The sequence below is a fragment of the Bombus pascuorum genome, chromosome 13, assembly GCF_905332965.1.
Source record: "Bombus pascuorum chromosome 13, iyBomPasc1.1, whole genome shotgun sequence".
NCBI lineage: Eukaryota > Metazoa > Arthropoda > Insecta > Hymenoptera > Apidae > Bombus > Bombus pascuorum.
Genome location: NC_083500.1, coordinates 7,947,270 through 7,970,473, shown reverse-complemented (window position 1 = coordinate 7,970,473; position 23,204 = coordinate 7,947,270). Strand labels below are relative to the sequence as shown.

General features: G+C 40.4%; 1 protein-coding gene and 1 long non-coding RNA gene across 9 annotated transcripts in view; both read right to left on the bottom strand.

Annotated features, from left to right (window-relative positions):
* Positions 1-10,059, bottom strand: part of LOC132913268 (protein lozenge-like) — a 33,394-nt gene extending 23,335 nt beyond the window's left edge. For 2 of the 8 annotated variants that reach the window (XM_060971469.1, XM_060971474.1), the window contains exons 1-2: positions 9,629-10,058; positions 16-929 (exon numbers count right to left, since the gene is read on the bottom strand). In XM_060971469.1, the coding sequence (XP_060827452.1) occupies positions 16-319 (304 nt within the window). In that variant the 5' untranslated portion in view covers positions 320-929; positions 9,629-10,058. Of the gene's footprint in view, positions 1-15; positions 930-3,588; positions 4,928-9,628 lie in introns of those variants that run through there. The other 6 variants (XM_060971477.1, XM_060971471.1, XM_060971473.1 and 3 more) reach the window with 6 other exon arrangements.
* Positions 1-23,204, bottom strand: part of LOC132913274 (uncharacterized) — a 343,670-nt gene that overhangs the window by 228,742 nt on the left and 91,724 nt on the right. The window lies entirely within an intron of this gene.

The following is a 23,204-nucleotide window of genomic DNA, read 5'->3' as shown; positions in this document are numbered from 1 at the left end:
GTTTCTCGCGTATACCTGTCCGAACGAGTTCTCCAGGGTGCTCGCTGACAAAGTCACCGAGGGTTCTCTCGGCCAGGATGTCGCTGGTCATCTTGGTGTAAGCATCGGTCAAAGGAGAAACACCCGACTCCGGCGAGGCGGCAGCGCCAGGAGCCGAGGCTCCTGTCAACTGCATCCTGTCGCTGGTTCCGCCGCTCTCGCTGGGAGCACTCGCTGTTCCACAGCTGGACTCGTTGCTGGACCCCCTCACCGAGCCAGCGCCGCTTCCGGATACCGTGCTTCCGCCACCGCCGCCGTTGCAACGGCCGAATATATCCATAGGCAGTCAGAACGCCGGATGATACATCCTTCCATTCGGTTCACTGCTGGAACTTCTCGGCTCTTACGAGAATCCTCACCCGGTACGTCTCTTCCTGGGTCAGGCTTCGCGACCTGACATGGCGCTGCCCGACGCTCGACGATTCTTTCTTCGATTACTTTGGTACACCCTCTTCTCTCGAAGATTTTACTTTAACGGCGAGATCAGAATAACATTTGGCAATCTTGAAGAATTCTTTGTATATGTACTCGTGTTATCCTTTCTTCTAGCACTTCCGTACTTCTTTCGGAAATTTTGCTTCGATAATGACGTTGAAGAGTTTGTGGAAGATTATGGGAGATTTTGGTAGTTTTTAAAAAGTTCTTGCAGATCAAAACTTTTAAGTTAATTTCTAATGGTGTGAGTCGAGGATCTTCCAAATTGATTTCTTTTGATCTTGAGATTCCTTGATTTTTTGGATCTTTGAAACTTGTTAAGTTTTGTTTCCAACGGCCCACTCTTCAAGAAACACTATTTACAGGGAATTTTATCTTGCGGTAACGAAGACTCACGCGTTGACTAATGCAATCACCAGAAGCATCTAAGACAAATTTCAATCTCCTGGTTTCACCTGTAACCAAAAAAATTCAGGTTAAAGGTAGATAATGGAGATTCTTAGGGAAAAAAGACAATTGTCCCGTAGTTATTATCTTCACGGACTCGATTATTTTAGACAGAATAATTTGTGTATGATGTGAATTTTGCAGGTTACTACTTTCATAGATTCTATAATTTTGAACGCAACAATTTACGTATTTTGATAATCTCTACGAAGAATAACACGAAAAGAATATTGAAAGGACATTAATTAATTTAAATACCAACTGACAAATATTTTTACTCCGTGATATACTGATAAAAGATCAAAGAGGATTTCTATAAAATTCTAGACTAGGATATACAGAGAAGGAGATGTTAAAAAAAATTCTAAGCGTTGGTCCATGTAATAAAATGAATTCAAAACAAACGATTTAGAAATGTAACAAAAAATACAGAAAAGAAGCTGCTTAGAAAATAATCATCTCTTCATCCTCCAGATTTCCTGCATTTCTAATGCCAAACACGGAAGACACATATTTTCAACTTCTTATACTTTAGTGAAGTTCTCCCCGTTATCTATGATTGTAATTAAGTAGGCCTAAATTTTGATATAGTTAAATAGAGTTTATATAAACGAAATTCTACTGTATTAAAAATTGCGTTACGTGTGATAACATTTAAGATCGGTTGTAGTATTATATTTAAGATATGAAACTTATAATACTATACTTGGCAACTCGTTCAAATCTCTATCTCTACACCGTTCAAGAATAAAACATTCTCAAACCTCCCCAATCATTTTATCTGCATCCGCCAACATTGAAACCAAAATTCCTACATTTTACCATGGTCAAAGTCAAATGGCAGAGACTCGGGAAATAGCATCGCTTCGAAAAGGGCAAGATCGAGGCCAGTTAGCGTGATCAAAAACTGTGGGAGAAAGGGTTGGTCCCAGGAGAGTCTCGAGGCAGAGGGTAGAGTGCCGTCGCCGGTGCGACCAACCCTTCCGCTTCTAATCCATTTAACGACGGCTAGCAAGGGTCTTTATCTCGCCTGGAGCCCTTCAATCGGCTCGATCGAGCTTGGAACCGACGCGATACACCCTGAACCGATCGCGTCGCCGCTGATAAAACGCGAAACGAGAAGCTGGTACGGAAAAATGGTGAATAACAGACGGCGAACGAAGAGAGGGAAGAGAGGGAAGAGAGGGTGGCGAGCGTGCCACGTACGAGAAAAAGAGACGAAACGAGTGGTTGACACGGACAGGAACGACTCGCACACTTTTCACGCGGGTCGGCCGGTGACGTCACCGTTCATTCAGTAATTTTTGCGCACGTCACCGGGGCTGACACACCGGATCCAGGTGGTTCCAGGAGGGGTTGGAGCGGGCTGGTGGTGGGGACGGAAAAAATAGGGGAAAAAGAACGCCCGCCGGTAGGCAACCCCCACACGCCACATGGATATCCAACCCCTACGCACGTAACAACCGCGTGTCAAAGTGCACGTGGCACGTTACCACGTTGTTCTGTCAGTGGCAGGCCAGGATAGCGCCGTCAGATACCGAGCAGGATTCGGTAATCGTTCAGACACTCCGGCGCCGCTCCTAATCAGCCACTTGTCATCGGAACATGTCGCGGATCACCAGGCCATCGGACACGATAACGAGCGATCGGCGCCTGATTATTCGCAGATTTCCACTCCTTAGCTGAACACACGAAAGCAACGAGTCTTCGCTTCGCACATCGTAGGTAATTAGCTTAATTCGCTTTATTAATGCGGATTTTTTAGAGAAACTCGTATGCAAAATCTGTCGGTCGGACTACAGACACGAAGTTGTTTGACAAACGTTTGAGACAAAAGTCTTCAGACCGAGTCTACGAATAATTGAAGCAATCGGTTAGAGTTGTTAATGTGAATTCTCGAGAGACTTTCGTCAAAGATTCTCGGTGTTTGAAAGGGTGGTGATTAGATAAATAAAGTATGGAACTGTTTGACGAAAGTTTGAGACGGAGTCTTCTGTTTTTAGTAGTCTACGGATGTAGATTAGAATAATTGTCATTGTCAAGGTAGATTTTTAAGAGGAACTGTTGTCGAAGAATCCCAATGTTTGATATGATGACAAGTAGATTAGAGGTATGCAATTGTTTGATAAGAGTTTGAAGGCTGAGGAATTCCGTGTATAAATAATCAGACCAATGTACTTTGTTGATGTAGATCTTTGAAAGAAACGTTCTTCGAAGACTTCTTCAAAGAGTCCTTTGATTCGAAGATGATGATTAGAGATTATGAAAGCACGATGCTAATGAAGATAGAGGGGAGAAGAATCTTACGACCCTCCTGAAAGAACGACACTGCGACGGATAAGATTCTCGCTTAACTTCGCATTCAAATCTCTTGCTGGGCTACTCTCGTGTTTCCACTTCCGGGGAAAATATTTCCATCGACTCTTGAAAGTATCACGGTAATATCATTCGCACTAATTGCGAAACTTGTTATATTGCTAAAACGATTTTTGACGTTTCTTCTCAAATCCATGACGCATCCGAGCATCGAGGAAGAAGAATCTTCCTTCGTGGAGAATTCGAAAGATGTTTCGAAGAAGCGAGAAGAGATTCTTGATTAAATTCTTGAGCATATTCATGGACCTAATCACCAAGTAATATAAGTTCCATTGAAAGAATCGCACTCACTGTCTGGCCGTGTTCACCGCAGCAACCGACGGACTATCACAATCTTCACCGCAACAAAACCTCACTCTCATGGAACCTTCGATTTCCACAGCAAAGCTTCCATCCACCACAATCTTCTCTACTGTCATCGGTCCAGTATAAACGAGATACAAGTTCACGATGTGTTATTGTCAACCTGCAAACTCTCTATCCACCAAACGATGTACACCAAAATCCCACCAAAGAAACCGATATAATTCAGCACACTTCAACTCTAAACAATTTTCATCTTCAGAGCGTCTGAAAATCCGCAAAGTTTCCGAATGTTCGAAGAATATCTTGGAACGTTGCAGTGACACGAGGGATTCCGAGGTAGCTGGCGGAGAATCCGAGAAGGCTGGCGTGTTTTGGTAGTCACAGTCGTCTCTGAAAATACCCGTCGGGGCCACTAACTATAATTTCGGCGGTTCGTGTGAGGCAACAGCCGTTGACGCACTGGTCCATGCCAACACACGCAGCATCCCTTTCCCCTTTCCTGGTTCCTCTCACACCCCGTGAGCAACCCCACTCCTTCCGCGAGCGTTCGTCTCCGTTCGTCGCACAAGCGTATCCTCTCTTTCTCTTCCACTGGCTCTTTTCGTCTCACATTCTCTGGCTGGCTTGGCCCTCTTTCTCTTTCTCCTCCGTTGCTCTTTATCGCTTTATCTCCCACCGGACCCCTAACCCTCTCTCTAACCTCTATCCTTCTCTTTCTCATACTCACGGCCCTCTCTTTCCCACCCCTTTCGTTTCGACCCTTTTGCGGTGTGGCTCGCGTGCGTCTGACGGACCGACGGACCGACGGCTCGCGGGGCGGAGCGGAGCGAAACCGAAGCGGGGACGACTTCGATCGATCGATCGATTCACCGGGTGAATCGGTCGGCGACTTTTTTCTTTCGCGTCGTGGCGTGCGCCAAAATTCGCGCCGACCGTCGTCTCGCCTCGTAACGAGCGTCGTTGCGTTTAATTAGTCGAAAGTTAATGAGGAGACGGACCGAGCGTCATCATCATTGTTCTCGGGTGTTTGCCAGAGAGTTTCCACCCTCTCCCTCCCCGCCGTTGTTTCTCCCTCGTCTCTCGTTTACCCGCCGATATGAGGTTGAGGGCCCCGCGATTTAATATCGAGAACACCCGCGTAACTGGACTCTCCAGCCGGATTAGCGGGATCGTTGGTGTTTTTCAACGGCAACTCGAAACCCAAAGCCCAGTGGTTTCCCGGTTTCGCGGTTTTCGACGCTGCTAACTCGGATTTCTGACGTTCGGTGCACTCGCGCTCTCATCGCTCTTTATTTCAGACGTTAGGAGGTGTCCAGGATTGTTTTACTAGAAAAATAGATATCGTATGTCGATAGTAGGATGACGAGTTAAATCGTCAATCGTCAATTTTCTAACGCTATTCGTAAAACGTAAAAATTACTGTTTATCGGTAGTAAGATGAATTAAACAGTTAGTTACAAAGCCGAAAAGTAAATAAAATTTTCTGACGCTTTTCGTAAATTATATAGAACTGAATATATGTACTCTTCGTGGTAACTAGCCGTAGGATAAAATCCAATAATCAACCGCAAAGAGGAAAGTGATCTAACAATTTTCGTAAAATACGAAATTGAGGATTGAAGTCCTTGCTGTACTCCAAACAATCATAACGATTACTGCGATAAACTGTGATCATGCAGCATCGACGCGAATAAAAGATTCTTCTTGATCCACTAATTTAGAAAACAAAAGTTTCATTATGGAAACTCGGGGGAATAAGAATTTACAACGTAAGAAAATCCCACTTGATGACAATTGAAAAATATGATATAGATATCGAAACTTGAAGAATAGAGGATATAAATATAGAATTGAGTAATTTCAGTACCTAATCGAAAATTATACAGTGACTGGTAGATTAATTGAGTTCAAGTAAATTAAATTATGTATCATTTAGTAGTATAGGACTATAAAAATTCAATACTGTGAAGATGAACTATAAAACCTGATAAAAACAATGCTCCGTTGAAAAATAAGATAACCTGCAAATACTTTTTGTAGCCACTGTATAATAAATTGAATTTTAAAATTTTTAATTATAAAAATTAAAAAATTGGAAGATGAGTATAGAACACAAGATATCTGAAAATTTTTGATTTAGAATTTCTCGCAAAATCACAGATGATAGGTTCTTTCTTGGCTCGTTATAATCAGAAGCTTCGTGGAAAATCGGCACGTCATCGAAATGTTGACACGTCACAGACGTTTCCTTGGAAGTGTTCTCTCGATTCTTTAGCTTGGTCGATCGAAAACAGCAGACACGACGGTATACACTGCACCGACATACGCTACAATGAAGCTTCACTTTCGAAAATCAAACAGAGAGAACCGCTGGGTCGGCGCATCCTCGCAGCTGCACTGTTTGTACGAACGTGCAAACAATGGAACTACCCATTTCCTGTGCGAATATATCCTGACGATAGCCAGCCGGTCGCGGACTTGCCGCCAGGCAAACACGTACGATTGACGCGCGCGGATCTCCGCTCGAAAGATCGATACTTCCCTCCTCGATCTTCGATGCTTCTTCCCCCACATCGTATCAATCGATCCCCCGCTACCCATCAATCTTCCTCATTTGCTCGAACAATCGTCTATCTCCTCGAAAATAAACAGATATTCTACATTTTGCGAAGAAGAAAAAAATTGGAATTACACGTTTGCTCATGAAATCTCACTGAATGTTAAGATCTAGAGCCTCTTTCAAATATCTTTCAAATATCGTTCAAATATCGTTCAAATATCTTAGAGCCTTTGCTTCTCAAATCTCAGTGTTCAATTTCAATTCTCGTATTTTTTAAATTAAAAATTTTCTTGCTTTGCAAGTTCATACTCTTCAGAAGAGCTTTGGTACTAAAATTTTTATTTTCCAAATTAGGAAATCAAGCGGAATCCTACTTCCTGCGCTTAAACTAAGAACCGAAGCTGCTGGATGAGTAATAAATAATTACAGAATCTTGCTATAAGGTAAGCTAGCTATCAATTGTCTTACATCTTCTGTTTTTCAAATCCCAGTATTCAATATTTCTAAATTAAAACATTTTATTTCTCAGAATGTCTACTGTAATAAAAATAATACCCTTAAAACAGAGAACGAACTTTCTTACATTCCGAATTTTCATATCTCTGAATTTCTATAGCGAGGTGTATGTTTTATAGAATATCTACGTATCGAAATATAATATCATTGATCTGAAACCGTGAAATGGGAGGAGAACGAATATAACCACCGTGGAGCATCGAAGCGCATTAGGCTGACGGAATCAGAGCGAAAACGACGGAACGTTGCAGCCTGGCGCCATGGTAGTCCAACAGTCTGTCGCTTATTTGAATAACAGCAACGAGATTCGCGGAATGAATCGCGCGAACTGGCAGAGAAGTAGCGGTATTCAGCGGCGAACGATCGTCGACGAGACGGTGACAAACAGCGATACGGTGGAAACGTGGAAACCGGACGGCCGTCGTCGTATTGACAAACGACCTAACGCCCGTGTGGACCGTTGCGTTCGACGAGATTCGAATTATCTCTGTTGGAGCTTGTCAATGCAAATGCCATACCTACATTCAATTACCGCTCGTCACGCTTCGATCAGCGCGCGACCGGCCAACCACGGAATATTCCTGCTCGACTTCTTTTTACCATCGTCGATTTTCCCCTCGTTACTGTTTTCACGGGTCGTGATTCGATTATTTTGAACAAAACAATTTGTCTATGGCATTAATTCCAGTGGTGTATAATGTGGAACGAATGGTGAAAGATACCAAAGAAGAATATCGAATTGTTAGCGTACCGAAGCAGCAAGGAGCGTTTGGTATTTTATTTTAGGAAAATTGAAATTCATCCGCGGTGAAAGTAAGATCAAGATCTGTCTACTGTTTTTATTCTTCTTGGCGTTTTTATGGAACTTGTTTATTTCGTTTGTTTATTTTAAATACAATAATTCTCCTATGGTGTTCAATTTTCAATAATGTATATGTGTAATTTGATGATTGGAAGATATGAGAGGAGAATATCGAATTGTTAGTACACTGATATGTCGAAGGTTTATTAAAATTTGGGAGAACTGAATTTTTTTCTTAACTTGGATGTCAAGTAACCATTATATATTTCCGGGGTGTTAGAGGTGACTTATTTTAGAAGAATTAAAATTTCTCGAGAATTTAGATGCCATCTGACTAATATTTTGTTACGTGTTACAACGATTAAGTATTGTGATATAGTAGTCCAGTATTCAAGTTACTGAAATACGGCTACTTCATTTTCCTCTTTCTTTTTTTTTTTTTTTTTTTTTTTTTAGATAATGTTGATGATGTTTTTTTTTTTAAGTAATAGTGTCTGTTTGTCATACTAACTATTTTGTTTCTTTTCCTATATCTTTTTATCAAAACGCACAAACTCCAAAAGTGCCAGTCATGTATAATCTAACAATAACTAAAGTAACTGAAGAATTTCCATGAAATTCTATAATGTATAATAATACACGAAAAAGAGAATATTAGAAAGAGTTTTAGACGTCTGCTATAGCTTTCGAGACAAATGTAGAGATCTGTCAGTCAATTCAGATCGCTAGATTAGCGCAGCAGACCATGTGACAATAATGACAATAATTAATAGCTCCATTATCGATTAATGATAGTTTCTAGGGTTCGAATGAAGCACGTGCTCCGTGTACTATTAACGAGGTATATATACTTCAAATCTCAAAAGTAGCAATATCCGAAAGGCGGCTTTCTTTTACAAGTAATATCCAGAAATTTGCATTAGAAAAAATATTTTGAAACTATTTCGATCTCGAACGTTAACTTTGATCGAAGTTACTGTTTCGTCAAAAGGAAAGATAGTTTTACAGTGTATGGATAGTTGGAAATATTGAGACAGAACGGTAGGAATCGAGAGTATGATAACGAGACTAATGGAAACGCAATCCGGAGCACGTGTCGTTAAAGGAAGCGAACGTGATCACGCAACGCGGCGGGATTCATCGAAAAACCGTGTTACGCGGAAATCGATGCTCGTAAAACGAGCACACGGTCGAACGACACATGGAAAACGAGCGGGTGAAACGCGACAAAAAGATCGAGCCCATTCGCGTGATCGCCGCGTCCGACCACCGACGCCCTATTCCCCTTGCAGTCAAGATTCTACACGCGGTAACTTTCCCATTTTTCCTACCGCAAATTCTTACATATTTCCATTAATTTACTTGTTATTCTATTTTGAAAAATTATATATTTAAGAACATTTTTAATCTGATTTATAAATGTGATAAATATCTTTGTAAAAATCAGAGTTCAAGTAAATAGTAAGAGACTTTTCATTAAAATTAAAGCATACCTATTTTTACTCTATCAATTGTATTTCATTTCTGGACCGCTACAGATTTCTACAGTATCTAAAAGACACTCGTTCCATGAATCACTAGTTTGATGAAACATCAAAGAACTTCTTAAGATAAAGTAATTCTTCCACGATGGTTATTGAACAGTGTTTCTATGTAGCAATTAAAAATTCGAATCACGAGCTACCTTTTATAAAAATTAAAATTTATTTATGTCGTATTACGTGGTTCATGCCATAACAAAGAATCCTATCTACAATCCTATAGTGATCAGAAGACGCTCGTTCCTTAAACCAGTGGATCGACAGGAAAGAACGATTAACAACATTCGTACAAAGAAATTTTGAATATACAATATCCGCTCCCCAGGACAATTTCCAAAGAGTGTCTTGGAAAAATATCTCGCAAAACGTAATATTCATCGTAACAACAGCACATTTTACCAATAATACTACTGTTCAGAAGCCAAGCATTCTTAAGATCATTGCGTTAGAAGGAACCTACTGGTAGCAACACTTAATCAATTAATTATTAATAACTCTTCCACTTATTAAACAGAGTATTTCTGAATAACAATTAAAAATCCAAATAGCAACGCATGTTTCGCTAAAATTGACATACATGTACCAGCATCCTAATACACGACTCACCCCATTCAATCAACAAATTCAACCTACAGAATCCTATAGCGATCAGAAGACACTGGTTCCTTAAAACACATCCACCATAATCTACATCTTCTTCTACCTTCTCACCAAGCTGTTCGTAATCGAAATACGCACATTGGTCGAACAACAACAACAACAACGGCACGTGTCACGAGGCGGCGTAGTGCGTAGCACGATCGGAAAAAGGAAAAAGTTACGGCGTACCATGCGTGGAAAGCGGCGCGCGTGCTTCGAAACCGGTTCGTCGGTACGCTCGATTGGACAACAATACACGAAGAACGGTACCGGGGCACGAGCAGAAGGAGCAACAACAGCACAGCACCAACAGCAACCGTGCCGCGTGAATACTACGCCGCCCCCTCCCTCGTTCGTCGCCTCTCTCGCCCCCAAAGAGGGGTTAGCCGCCTCGTCTCTATCCCGTAGAGGGTAGTTTCGCTCTAACGAGCACGACCGCCCCACTGGAACTGGAACTCTCTCCCCTCCGTCGACCGTACGCGCCCCCTTCCCGCGATCAACCGCCCCTACCACGTGCCACGACCACCCCTACAACGACAAAGACGGGGGACGTACGCGGTGCGAGTAGGGGCAGCCACCAACGGAACATGTGTAACACGCAGCCTTGATTACACGCGGGCTTGTAAAAATTATTATTATGGCCGTGAGCGCGCGGCCGCGCATGCAAACCAACCCTATACACCCCCGCGCACGCCAAATTTTGTTGTTTCCTTTACCGACGCGGGGGTAGACGCACCGACGAGCTGACCTCGGATACTTTCACGCTAATGGGTTCAATGTCAGGCCGAATGAGCTGCAAACGTTTTTTCCATTTTGCCAGTTGTTAATGGCTTTTGTTTAGGCACGGTTTTGGGGAGAGGAGGGGGTAGATAGTAGTTTTTGGACGAAGAACGGCGCAGATTCGATTGTTTATTTGATTTACAAAAGGATACATAAGATTTTGAGTATGAGGAATTTTGAAAACTGGAGATTTTGAGAAGAGGCTAGTAGAGTAGTTTGGATTGTTTGAATTGTTATTGTTTTGCGAGGCGGAGATTTTAAGAAAAGGATGGCGTAGATGGTGTAGTTTTCTTCGGTTTTCAGAATATGAATAATTCTAGAGAATGATGCAATCGAAATCATTTTTTTTTATTTTTAGGATGCGAATAATATTAGAAATGACTGAGGTTTTGAACGAGATATATCTTTAGAGATGAAGATTTTGAGAAAAAGGTGGTATAATCTTTTCGATCTTGACATACGAGTGATTTTGGGGAAAATTTAGCGAAGTTTCAAATAAGATGTAAAGATGTTGATCATGAAACATGAATGATGTTAGGAAAAGAAGAAACAGGATATATTTTTAGTGTTTACACATGGAGATTTTGAGAAGAGAATCGTGTAAGTGAAACCGTCTTTACGGTTTTGAAACATGAATAATTTACGGCTTGAAACAGGAGATATTTTTAAGAATGATGTGGTGGAGATTTTAAAAAAGAAGGATGATATATTTGTTCGTTGTTCAGAAAATAACATTTCAGACAGCATAATGGTAAGAGAAGTATTTTAACTTGCTTACTCACCGTCACATGATGCTATACGATTTTATCTTCTGTCATGAAAAAAGAGTTCTAGTAAGATCAGAATATGTATAAGGCGCGGTAAATTCTGGATGAATATTCAACACACTTTCTATATAACCTTCATAGATATATAAATCCTTCTTTCCTTGTCGAAAAACGATGAACTCTTTCTACTTGCCAATTACCATATCCTTCTCTTTACTCGATGCATTTCGCGTCCAATCAGAGCCAGTATCTTGCAACAGTACGTCATTGTCTGAAAATCACGAATAATGAAGAATGAAATTTGAATCTTTGTTTGTAATTAGAAGATGTTCTTAGCGCGTAGAACCGAAAATTCGTATAAGAGGATGGGTTTTTAAAGAGATTTAGAAAATGTGTTTGTCACACGGTGAAGCTGAATATTGATCGATTTTTATTTCTCGTGCAAAAAAGGAAATGCTGATGGAAACAATGTATTTCGAAAGTGACACTAAAGGCAATCAACGTGGATCTGTGATTCGTTTGGCGAATACCGCGTTCCATGGAGACACAGAAACAGAAAGAGGGAGAAGGGGGAAACCGCGTTAATTCCTGCGCATTCAATGAAAGAAAAAATACCAGAATACCGTTCCGTGCCAGTAGCTCGATGCGGCTGGCGTTTGTCTGCTTCAGCAGCTCATCAGCCAACCCATTATCCGGATTATATTCCATACCAGAGAAATAAATAACGCGTGAACCGAATAATCGTTGCCATTCGAAAACCGAGATCTGTTACCCAACACGCTCTCGCCAATTTTTATCGTTGCTCTCATCAATTTCTCAGACATATCTCAGTAGCGAAAGCCAACTTTCATTTATAAGAAACGGTCTACATTTTGAAATGCTGCCGAATGAAAATTAAATAGTTGCGTTTCACCACTTTAGGACATTATGACTTAATTAAATACAGTTCTTGTACGATACAAGTGCAGATACGCTAGAAGGTGGCTTTCTAGTATTTTGGGCAACCAAAAACCAACTTAAAATCAATCAAAATCGAATCACTTTTTAACAAATGTATTAATAAATTAATAGTCAGTGAAGTACATTTCTAGTAATAAAATTTTGCATTTTTTAATACAAAATCTATCTCTTTCTCTGTTTTCCAAAAAGTGTTAAAGCTGCCTCCTTATTGCTGCAAACTCTACAATTGTATAATAGGATAATAAAACTCATTGACCAAAAATGTATTGGTCAAAAATTAAAGTCTTCAGAGAATTTTTTCGAATTTGAAGAATTTCCGAAGAAGGCTAAACATCGACAAGAGTCGTTTTATCGTCGAATGACAACTAACTGACTCTATAAGGAAAACGTTTGCCATGAGATCCACGACTTCGTGATTTACTTAAATACGCTAATAGCCACCGCATGATATGATGAGTATTTCATTGAAAAGTATCGAAACATATTGGTGAAGAATTAAAGGCGTTAAGCGCAAACGTGAAGAAGGGTCGGCAAAATTTCAGCAAAGAGAAATATTTACAGCGAGGAAGACAAATTTTTTGAGTTTATAGCGACAGTGTGATTGAAGATGGAAAAAATGGTCTCTCCGGGACACGCGATCGTGGACGGTCGATTCACGGGGCCAGTTTGCCAGCGAAGAGTACAAGCGGCTTGCCTGGTTTCTGGTCGAAGTGGGGCTAACCGCAGAATCGGAGGCAAGATGGCAAAAGTAAGTCGAGAGTCGAGGGGCGGCGCTGTGGCCTGGCCAGCCCACCGGCGCATCCTCGTTCTTCTCACTCCGATTCCAACCTAAGATCTTCCAAGAACCAACGTTTGCGAAAACATGAACCCGTATTTTTCCCGCCGTTACTAATTTTTTCCATCTCCGCAATTCCTGGAAATGGAAAGTTCACATCGACGTACCGAGAGGAATGAATAAATTAACGAAGAAGCCTTTGGAACGAGAATCAGCCAGCTAAGCAAACTTTCACAGGCACAGCCACCACTATTCTGGAATTAATTAAATCATGTTCTATCCACGGAAATTAAATTCAGTCTTCTTATGGAAAAAAATGTTGAAATATTAAATTCAAATACTTGGTCCATAATTTGGTCCTCTTTGTTTTTTGAAACAGCTTATTAATTTTTATGTGAGTTTTCAACACACCTGATTATTTTCTGCGATTCACTTAATGGAAATTATTCAAATGAAACATTACGTCTATATACTTAAAAACCTGCAACCACTATTATTTCTATCATCGAATGAAATCTTGAATATTTCAATAAATTTATAAAACGTCCAATTCATCTGAAAGAAAATTTCAATCTTCGAATAAATTTCAAAACATCTGATTATTTCTTTCAATACACTTAGGAGAATCAATCGAGATGCAAGTTGATTTTAAATTAAACCCAAATAATTAAAAGTCTGCAATCTAATTTTCTTTAAAATCGAGTCAATTCTTCAATTTCAAAAAAATTGTCAAAAAACTTCCAATTATTTTCTACGATCCGCTTAATAGAAAAAACAAACTCGGATAACTAAATATTTAACCAAATAATCGTTCGGATCCCAAATATTAAAACCCTATGTTAGATAACTGAAAATTCTAAGATCTAGTTTCGCTTTTTTATCGAAGCACCATTCGACAATTAAAATGAATTTCCAAAATCCCCAGTTTTTCCTCTCTCCGATCCTCCCTAACCCAATCCTCTACCTAAGTCAATCGACCAAAAATGAATGGAGCGCAACAGAACCCTCAACATCGAAGAAAGTTTCGAAAGAGGGTAGCGTAAGGGATGGTCGTTGACTTCCAAATTGCGGCTGGCAACGAAATCCAAAAATCCTTTGGAACTACCGGTAAAAGGGCAGAATAAACATTTCCTGAACGGTTAGTAGCGACGTGGCGGGTGAGGGTGTACAGGCCGAGCGGGAGCTGCGGTTTTGGTGGGCGGAGGTTGCCTCCAGACTATGAGGGTGCGACGAAAACGAACCATAGCCGTGTACCAGAAAGAGAAAACGAAAGAGACACAGATCTTTCCTGAACGACTAAAAGTAGACGCGAGATGGTCGTACGCGGGCACCGAGAATGGCGGTTGCTTCAAAGAAAACTCGAATCGTTAAAGACGTCTGGCTGTGTTTTTACATCGCGTAAAGAGATCGCCCTTTGACGAATTATCGACCATGAAAAATTGATACTGCGAAGAAGTTCCGTTACAGAATTGTGACCAGATTCGTTGTTAAACGTTAATCCGTCAATAACGAAATAATTTAATTATCGAAGGTTGTGTCAATTCTGAAAAATGCAAATGTCTCACATTTACTAATTTCTACATTAAGATAATTACAGTGATTAGAAAGAGTACCGATGATATCCTTAATTTCTCTGAACGAAGCGTTTTTCATTTATCAAGTTCTATGTCTCATTCTTATTGTATCAAATTTTTGTACTCGTTTTAAAGTACTACCAAGTGAAACGAAATTTAATGTACTTAGATTTAATTAGTATGTAAATTCAATTCTTGCCAACCACTGTAGCCACTGTAGGTATATCAACGATTGTATTTTTGTTTTCATTTTAATTATAACACAGGCGTAGAAAACATTTTCAGACGACTATCAGTTTTGTCATTGCGAAATGAAATATTCGATGCTCGTGATCCAATCTCAGCTATGCAAAGTTGTATATCAAATAGCAACTAGCAATAGCAAGTGGTTCGTGAATTTACATGAACCTAATCGACCTGCAAATCCGCAATCATCTACAATTCGATATGTTTTTGGCCGCATAATATATATGAACGTGCACATCCAAAATGTTCAATGGTAAAAATACGAAATTACAGAGAGAAACACAGAAAATTATATCACTGGAAATTTTACAATAGTTTAAGTAGATATATACTTTATAAAATACAAGAAAACAATAAAGATGATTATGTTACAAACACTGTTTTTTAAATTCAACTTAGAATTTACCGTCATCTATGTCAGCCCTTTCGCGATGAATGAATTTGTGGAACGAGATATTTGTTTCTCGAGAGATAAACATTAAACGCGTATTTATATACAATGAAATCCGCAAACGAATAAAAAGTGGAGTTGATCAATTTCGCTTCTGACAGATTCACTCGTTAATAGTCGAATAGGAAGATGCATATTCTCATAGTTGCTAGTAATTGTCAACTATGAACAACTTTTATAGCAATTTTTATGACGAGACTTACAACCGATATTCGAGAAGAATTAGTAACACACGATAAGTGCATTGGTGACGGGTAATTTTACATAAATCGCACGCTTCTTTCCAACCCAGTTTTTCAAGCCATTGAAATTTTTAAGCACAGATGGCATAAATAAAACTATTTATATTTGAGCGCTCTTTCGTGCTGGCTTTTCACAGACAAAACGACAGGTATGTTCGCCGTTTTACCCAGAGATGGCGACACGGATGTACTTTTATAGCCCTTCGCGCGACCAGGGGCTGCGCAACCCCCTTTTTCGTCACGCGCCATTACGAGCCGGCGCGCGCGTATCGTCATAATAAACGAACAACGGCTTGATAATTACGCATCGACAACGGTCCCGTCGATGCAATTTTTAAACGTCGATCGTTAACCGATATTCTCCCGAGGATCAGCCAGTGGAACGTCAATTTGCGAGCGTCTTTTTTTCTCCGGAAAAAAAAAATAAAAAAAGAAAAAATATATATCGACGAGCAATTTCGAGTTTCAATCCGGTATTTTATTTATCGCGCGACGAAACGTAAACGCGTATCTGCTGATTTAATTGCAATTCATTTATCAGTTGCCCCTGGTTCAATGATTTTTCGAGGCCAAAGGAATTTTCAATAAAATTCTGTCCGGCCAGTGGGAACACGACAAGAGAGGGGGGAGAACGAGACGACACACGCTGACCATCGATATTAAAATGAAATGTTAATTAATTTTTTTAAAGTACGAGCTTCAGTTGCAATTATTGCGCGGAAATGAGGCCAAAATGAAATTGCTCCGTTCGTAAACATCACCCTGGAGACGGAGCACGGTCCCGACACACCGCAGCGGGTGGAATTCTCCCATCGCATCGAGCAGCGAGAGTGTAAAAAAAAAAAAGGTGGCGTATTTTTAAACGTCGACGAATGACGGTTCGTCGTGGGCCACGGTGAACCGCGGACGTTAATCAGCCTCGAAAAATCCGTGAGCCCCGGACAAGGGGACGGCAAACATCCCGCAAAACCTTAACCACCCGAATGGTATTGTTTTAATGTAATTCCAGGACCGGTTTGTCGCTCGGCTCATGCACGCATGTAACAGCGCGAACGACAAACCCGTCGACCAGCTAGCGCGTATCAGTTCAACGAAACGCAGAGGAAGGGAGGGAGGGAGGGAGGGTGGGAGGGAGAAAGAGAGTCGATCTAACCGATGTACAAGGGAAAGAGAGAAGGGGGTGAATAGTTGCGAAGGGATTGGAGGTGTACAGAGAGGTAAAGACAGAAAGAGAAGAATAGCGTGTATATGCACGAGAAGAGCGAAGGGGGAGGGTGGTGGAAGAAGGTGGCCAGTAGCCGAATGGATCAGAGAAAGAAGCACATTTCAGGTGGAAAGAGAGGGTGTTGGAGGGTGAAAAGAGAGAAAACCGGGCGACCAGGCTAACGGGGGGAGGGGGTGAGAGTGACAGAGAGAGGGTGCAGTGTTTTGTTCGCGCGCGATGGACGCGTCGCCATAGCGACCGGCGGTTGTTTATTATTGCGTCCAGCGGTCGTGTGGGGTGGTATGGAGGAGTGCGCGGGGTAGTTTACGCGACGAAGGGTCGCGGGGGGGGCAGGCTGAGGGGTAAAAAGGGTTAGCGGCGGGCGACGCGGGGAGGGGGAGCGGATGGGGAGGGATGGATAAGGGGTGACGAGAGGGATGGGTGAGGCTAGAAGGGCGGAAAGATGCGAGAGGAAAGGGGGGATGGCAACGTTGGTGTGCAACGAGGGAGTGGCGGCCGACCACACGAGGCCGAAAAACACACTCTCCGCCAAACCTACCCCCTATAACACCCCCGTACACCACCGCCTCCTCCCTGCCGGCGGTAATGAGAGTTCGATAAAGCGCCGTTACCAGTGCGTGACGTCAAGCGAATTCTCTCTTTTCGTCTCTCTTTCTTACTCCGTGTCTCTCCCGTTTCTTTTTTATATACTTCCGTTTCACTCGTACATACAGGTATTTTTTTGATTTTCACCTCGTTCCATCTCCTTCTTTCTCGCGTCATATTTTTCCCCTTTTTCTATTTTTCTTTTCGTTCTTTCTCCGTTTCCCGCGTTTCTGCTTCTACGACTCTCTCTTTCTCTCTCCCTGACTCTCTATCTTTCTCTCTCTTTCTGTCTTTTTTTTTTGTGACTTGTCCGTTGCCTTTTTTCGGTCGCCGTTAGCAGCGGCGAAGTCGCGGTGTGTGACAAAAAACGAAGCCTCGGAAATTTCGTTGGCATAGACTAGTACGAGCCAGAGCAGCACGCTCGCGGCCAGAACATTTTTTCCCCGGCGATAAAAACGTCGCGGTGGCTTGATGGGTATCATATTTTTTTCGGGACGGGGCTACAATTTGCGCCGCCGGTAGTGTTGACGCGGCTCGAGCACTCTTCGCTACCATGATCGCGTTGGACGCTCTAATTGCTTTCTGATCTCCACCGTCCGTCGACTCCGCGCACGCCACCCACCCCTCGTTTCCTACACCAGTTTTCCATCCCTCCCCTGTTCCTCTCTTCCTCCTTCCCTCTCTCACTCTCTCTCTGTCCCTCTCAGTCTTTGCCTCTCTCTCTTTTTTTCGTGAATTGTGAATTTGACCGAAGATCGAAGTAGCAACGAGGTCGATTGGAATTTACTGCTTCCTGTTCGATTAACTTTTCGCGGTTTCGTTCGACATCGTTCTTGTATAGCTTTTTCCTCTTTTTATGAACCGGTATACGATTTTTTTTTTTTAAACGCACCAGATTCTGCGAATTTATGCAATGACTTGACAGATCGTGTAGTTTATCGAATAAAAGGGTTCAAGAGCGCGAATCAAATGATTACAAGGTACGTAGTTTGGTTCAAAAGTAACGAGATCACTGGACATATGTTATTGGACATACGAGCCTGTTATTAGACATATGAAAACGTATATAGACATGTGAAAGTATTTACAAGGGATTTTATCGTATCGTTGGATGTTTAACAACCAAAAGTTATTATCCTTCAACTAGCTTCCTTGAGAATCGTTTAAACGTAGTTGTTTTTCCAATTGTTTGAAGCATCAGTGGAGATATTGATGGTTTGACATGCAAATCATTCGCTTGGTCATAGAATTTTAAAGATCTATAATTATGCGAAAATAACGATGAGTTTAAGGTAATTTTTAATTTGAATGGATAAGAAGAAGACTGAAGAATAACAGGGAGTTTGCAATACTATTATAACGTTCTTTTCTGCTAAAAATTCATCGATTGATAATGCAGTGATAATGCACCAAACACGCAATTACTTATCTGGTGATCACTTTATATCAACAAAAGCAATTAAGTTCAATGTAATTTGATTATTTTAATGAGAATCATAGAACGTAGTAATTTATTTGTTCCCCGATCCTCCGTCAAAGTTACTAATTTGAGTTACCCATGAAATAGCCTCATTACTTCCGGATCAGACTACATATTTGCGTTTAAATTAGAAAACTCCATAAATTTCTTTTAGCACTAGAAAAACCACTCTCTAATATAAATATGAATATATGCTCTATAAGAATAAGTGTAACTAAAGCGATGCAATAAAAATCAAATAAATACAAATAATTATGTTTCGGTATCAATAAAAATCTATATTAATTTCGTCAAAAGCTGCGTGATACTTTTAATTACTGAAAATAAAGAAAGGAAAGAAATCTGTCCCTTTGATAGATTTGATGTTTCTACCGCTAACCACAACAAAGTTTTGTTTTTTAGTTAATCTCGACAAAAACGTATTTATTCGATGGAGTCCCGGGATCGATCAAAAGTCTGGATCTCGAAGAGTGTTTAGAGACAGTGATCCACAAAGGGAGAATCAAACCGTGAATTAATCCCGAAGTTTGGCAACGCACCTGTTCGAATTACCGCGACCTCGACTCTCGGCACTTCTGGGAAACTTCAGCGCCCTTTGTACGAGACAGACGTTTAAGACGTGCGCTAATTAAGAACGGCATCTCACTACGCAGCTGCCAACCAACGCTGCCATTGCAGGGAATTATTAAACGGCCGCGAAGAAACGACATAAGGTCGATGGGTAACCAAAAATATCCCGAACACTATCCCTGAAAAGTTATCAGTGTCGAGAGAAATATAGATCTATGTGAAAACGATACCAATTTGTAATAAACGGACTATAGATTTTTACGCATTTATGGGAAGTCTGAAGATGCAAAAATGTACAGAATGCGAAAAGTGCAAAATACGGTATTCGCTATAACATTTGATATATAAAATAACTCTTGTACCTAGATTCCACTTTTTTAATTATCCCCATAAGAATATGGGTTTGTATAATTTACCACACGATCTGGTGCTGAATTCATCAATGAATCGTCTTCTCCATTACGCCTAAATACATAGATTTTTCTTTATCAAAGTTTGTCATTGTTTTTAGTTATAATATTACTAAATCCAATAGAAAGAGTCTTTATTTCTCTATTTCTACAATTGTGGCACCCTTGGGCAACAGCTGCTGCGTCAATTCTAATATATGCAGGTACCTTGTATTTATTTCTTCGTAAACGACATTTGCCTGCTCTACGTTAGTTACATTTACAATGGTCAACAATAAAGACGTCAGAATAAAGGTCTTATCCGAATACCCGCAGAGATCCAGACACGGAGGACACGTCTGAGAAACCGGAAGCCTATCAGCGCCTCGGAATCTGTACCGTCAGCTCCGCCTGAGTCGAAATCTTAGAAAACTTATTGAAATACAAAGATATTTCACGCTTAAGAATAAGTACAGATACGCGGACATCCACACAGGTATTTGAACAGGACACTTACACAGGTCATACTCCCGTATAGAGAATGGGGCCCAAAGTGTTTAAGGGACCATGGGTCACTACCTAGTCTAGTTTGAGAGTAACTGGCCAACGATCAACAATTCGTGTATACATCAGGTCCTGTAGTTCCTGTTCAATAAACATTACTGAATATTATTTAAACACAAACATTGCGTCTTCCAAAGGTTATTAACTTTAAGATTAGATTCTAACAAAACTCCTGAGAATCGATAGGATCTGATCACGTTATATATAATAATAATAAATTATATCTACGAACATCTTCAAGCCCAACAATATATATAAAATCTAACAATGAAATTAATACCAAAAACCGTTTGCAAATAATTTCCTGGACACGACACGGCAAACTGTATTTTAGAAGCGCCAGAGTAATTATTGATAAGATAAACAAAGTCTACAAACATCTGCAAATCTAACGACATACAACAATGAAATTAATATCTAACAAAAACCAACGCGTTTACGAATAATCTGCTGCAAAAGTGTAGAAAACAATATTTTTCAGAATAACGGATAGAACCTAACCACTTCGAAGACGATAAATTATTTCTCCAAAGCTCTTCAAACTTCAACATACGTAACAACGAAACCAGTACCAAAAACCAAAACGTTTACGAATAATTTCCTGGACACGGTAGAATGATCTAAATTGCTCGTCGACGAAACGGTATTTTAGAAGCGTCAGGATAATCGTTCATGTGGCCGTCCGCCGGGGTAAAAGGCCGGTTCCTCGCTACGTGTTAGGGGCATCCGCTCAGCTGCCGCGATAATTTACTCTTTTTTCGGCCACCGATTCGGCCCACCGGCGCTAATTTACATTTACGAGCGAGATCGGCTAATTGCCGGTTAACCGGTCGGTGGAGCGCGATACGACATACCTCGCCTGCAGTTTGTTGCTGCCTTCCGATACAACTGTCGCTGCCCGTGAGAACTGGCAGGAGGTTTCGTTGCGCCCGTACGCAGCCCATCGCCGTCAATTACAGCCATTTTCTTTAAACGTCGCTCAATCGTTCCGTATCGTTCACGTTCCTGCCCTCTTTTTGAATATCTGAAAAAAAGAAAAAAAGAAAATTAGAAAAATTGGAGGAAAAGTTAACTAACTGTTGAAGTTGTGAATGGTTCTCTATCGTTCGCGTTCCGTCTCTCTTTCTGGATATCTGAAAAAATAAAAAACAGAATTAGAAAAATTGACGAGAAGATCGCTTAACTGTTAGTGTGCTGAATATTGTGAATCGAGAATGAAGAGTATATTTTGTGAAACAAAAAATGTACAGTGAGATAGTTTAGGACATAGTTGAAAAATTTGAGGATTGAAAACTGGAAAGGAATTCTAATTATATAGTTATGTTGAAGTATAATTTCCTGCACAGGGGAAAATAAAATAAAGAAATTAAAATAGAAAATGTAATAAAATATTGGAGAAAATAAAACGAAAGATTCTCAAAGTTAGCTGAAACGTTCCTAGACATTGACGTCGAATTTTTTAAATCGTAAGTAACTTTAATTGACGAAGAAAATACTTTATCAAGTGATTATCGATAGATTCTGGCGAAAGCGGTATAGTTTCCCGCAAAAATTATTACCGATTGATTTGAGGATTTGAAAATCCTAAAAATACAAAGAAATTTTAACTTTTTACTTTGTTCTCTACCATTCTCGAACTATGTGAATATCAGAAGCAATGCCAAACATTCTAGCGTCGGTATATCTTCATAAACACGCATTACGACAAAAGATAAAGGCGGAGGATATCGAACTGTGAGAATAGTTCTTTTCTGAACAAGAATTTTCTGGCGGCGTGGCACGGTGTGGCTGTGCGATACTGTTAGATACGAGAAGACAAACAACCGTGTGATATGGAACCCGTAAAGACCACCAAAACGTAAACCGTGATACAGGCGCCAACGAACCAACTCGTCGCCGCAATGTGTTATCGTTGGTGAACGAGTCGCCCTGTCACAGCTATTCATCTCTAATTCCGTCGCGGCCTTCCCTCTCTGCCCGGCTGTACGGTTTGCCGCTTTAGCAAAATGAAACTTTAATTTCGGCCGAACTAGAACGAAAACAAAAAACCAATTATCCGCCTACGAATGATCCGCCGCTCGCGTATCCTATATTTATGGCCACTGCCGCGGCTTGCTGGCGATTAATCGGTCGAACCGCATCATTTTTATTCATGTTTCATGCGACGCGTTGATTGCGGAGGCCGGAATTTAGTATTAATGGCCTCGATAGACAGTGCAGTGCGGATGATCGATAAAATTCATCCTTCGACACCCTAATTTAACCACATATCTTGTCACCTTTATAATTTTATCGAATTTTTACACACGTACAACGCGGATAGTTATAAAAATTCAAAAATTGTATTGAAAATGAAATTTATACAGCGAATGGATGAATCGAGTAAATTGAATAAATTAGAAATTTTGCTTATAGCCTTCTGGTGTTAGTTTGAATTGATAATTATAACTCTGTTTAAAGGATTTCTTTTATAATCACGAAATAAACAGAAACTTAACAATAATTTAATTATCTGATTGGAGTATACATTTGGTACTTGAATATTTATTTATAAATGTATGAATCATTTTTCTAAATTTCTCGTCGATATTTATTTTTGTGAAAACAATTAAATAATTGAACATCAAGTATGCACCATTAGAGAACAGGAAATTGTTTTTCATTATACTCTCTGTAGTGTGAATATACTTAAATAGAAAATGCAATAAATATCACACGAGTATTGCTAAGTATTATATATACATTAAGTACACTTAAGTACTATTAGTACTACAAAATACAGGCATATTACCAAGCGACAACATTATGGATCGAAGGATTAAAAGTAAAAATTCTTCACGTTGTGCTCTTTTGCTCTACGCTTCTATAGAAGCTCCAAAGCTTTAATCCGAGCGAAATTGTAATTTTCCATTCGCGAAATTAATTACCATCGAGG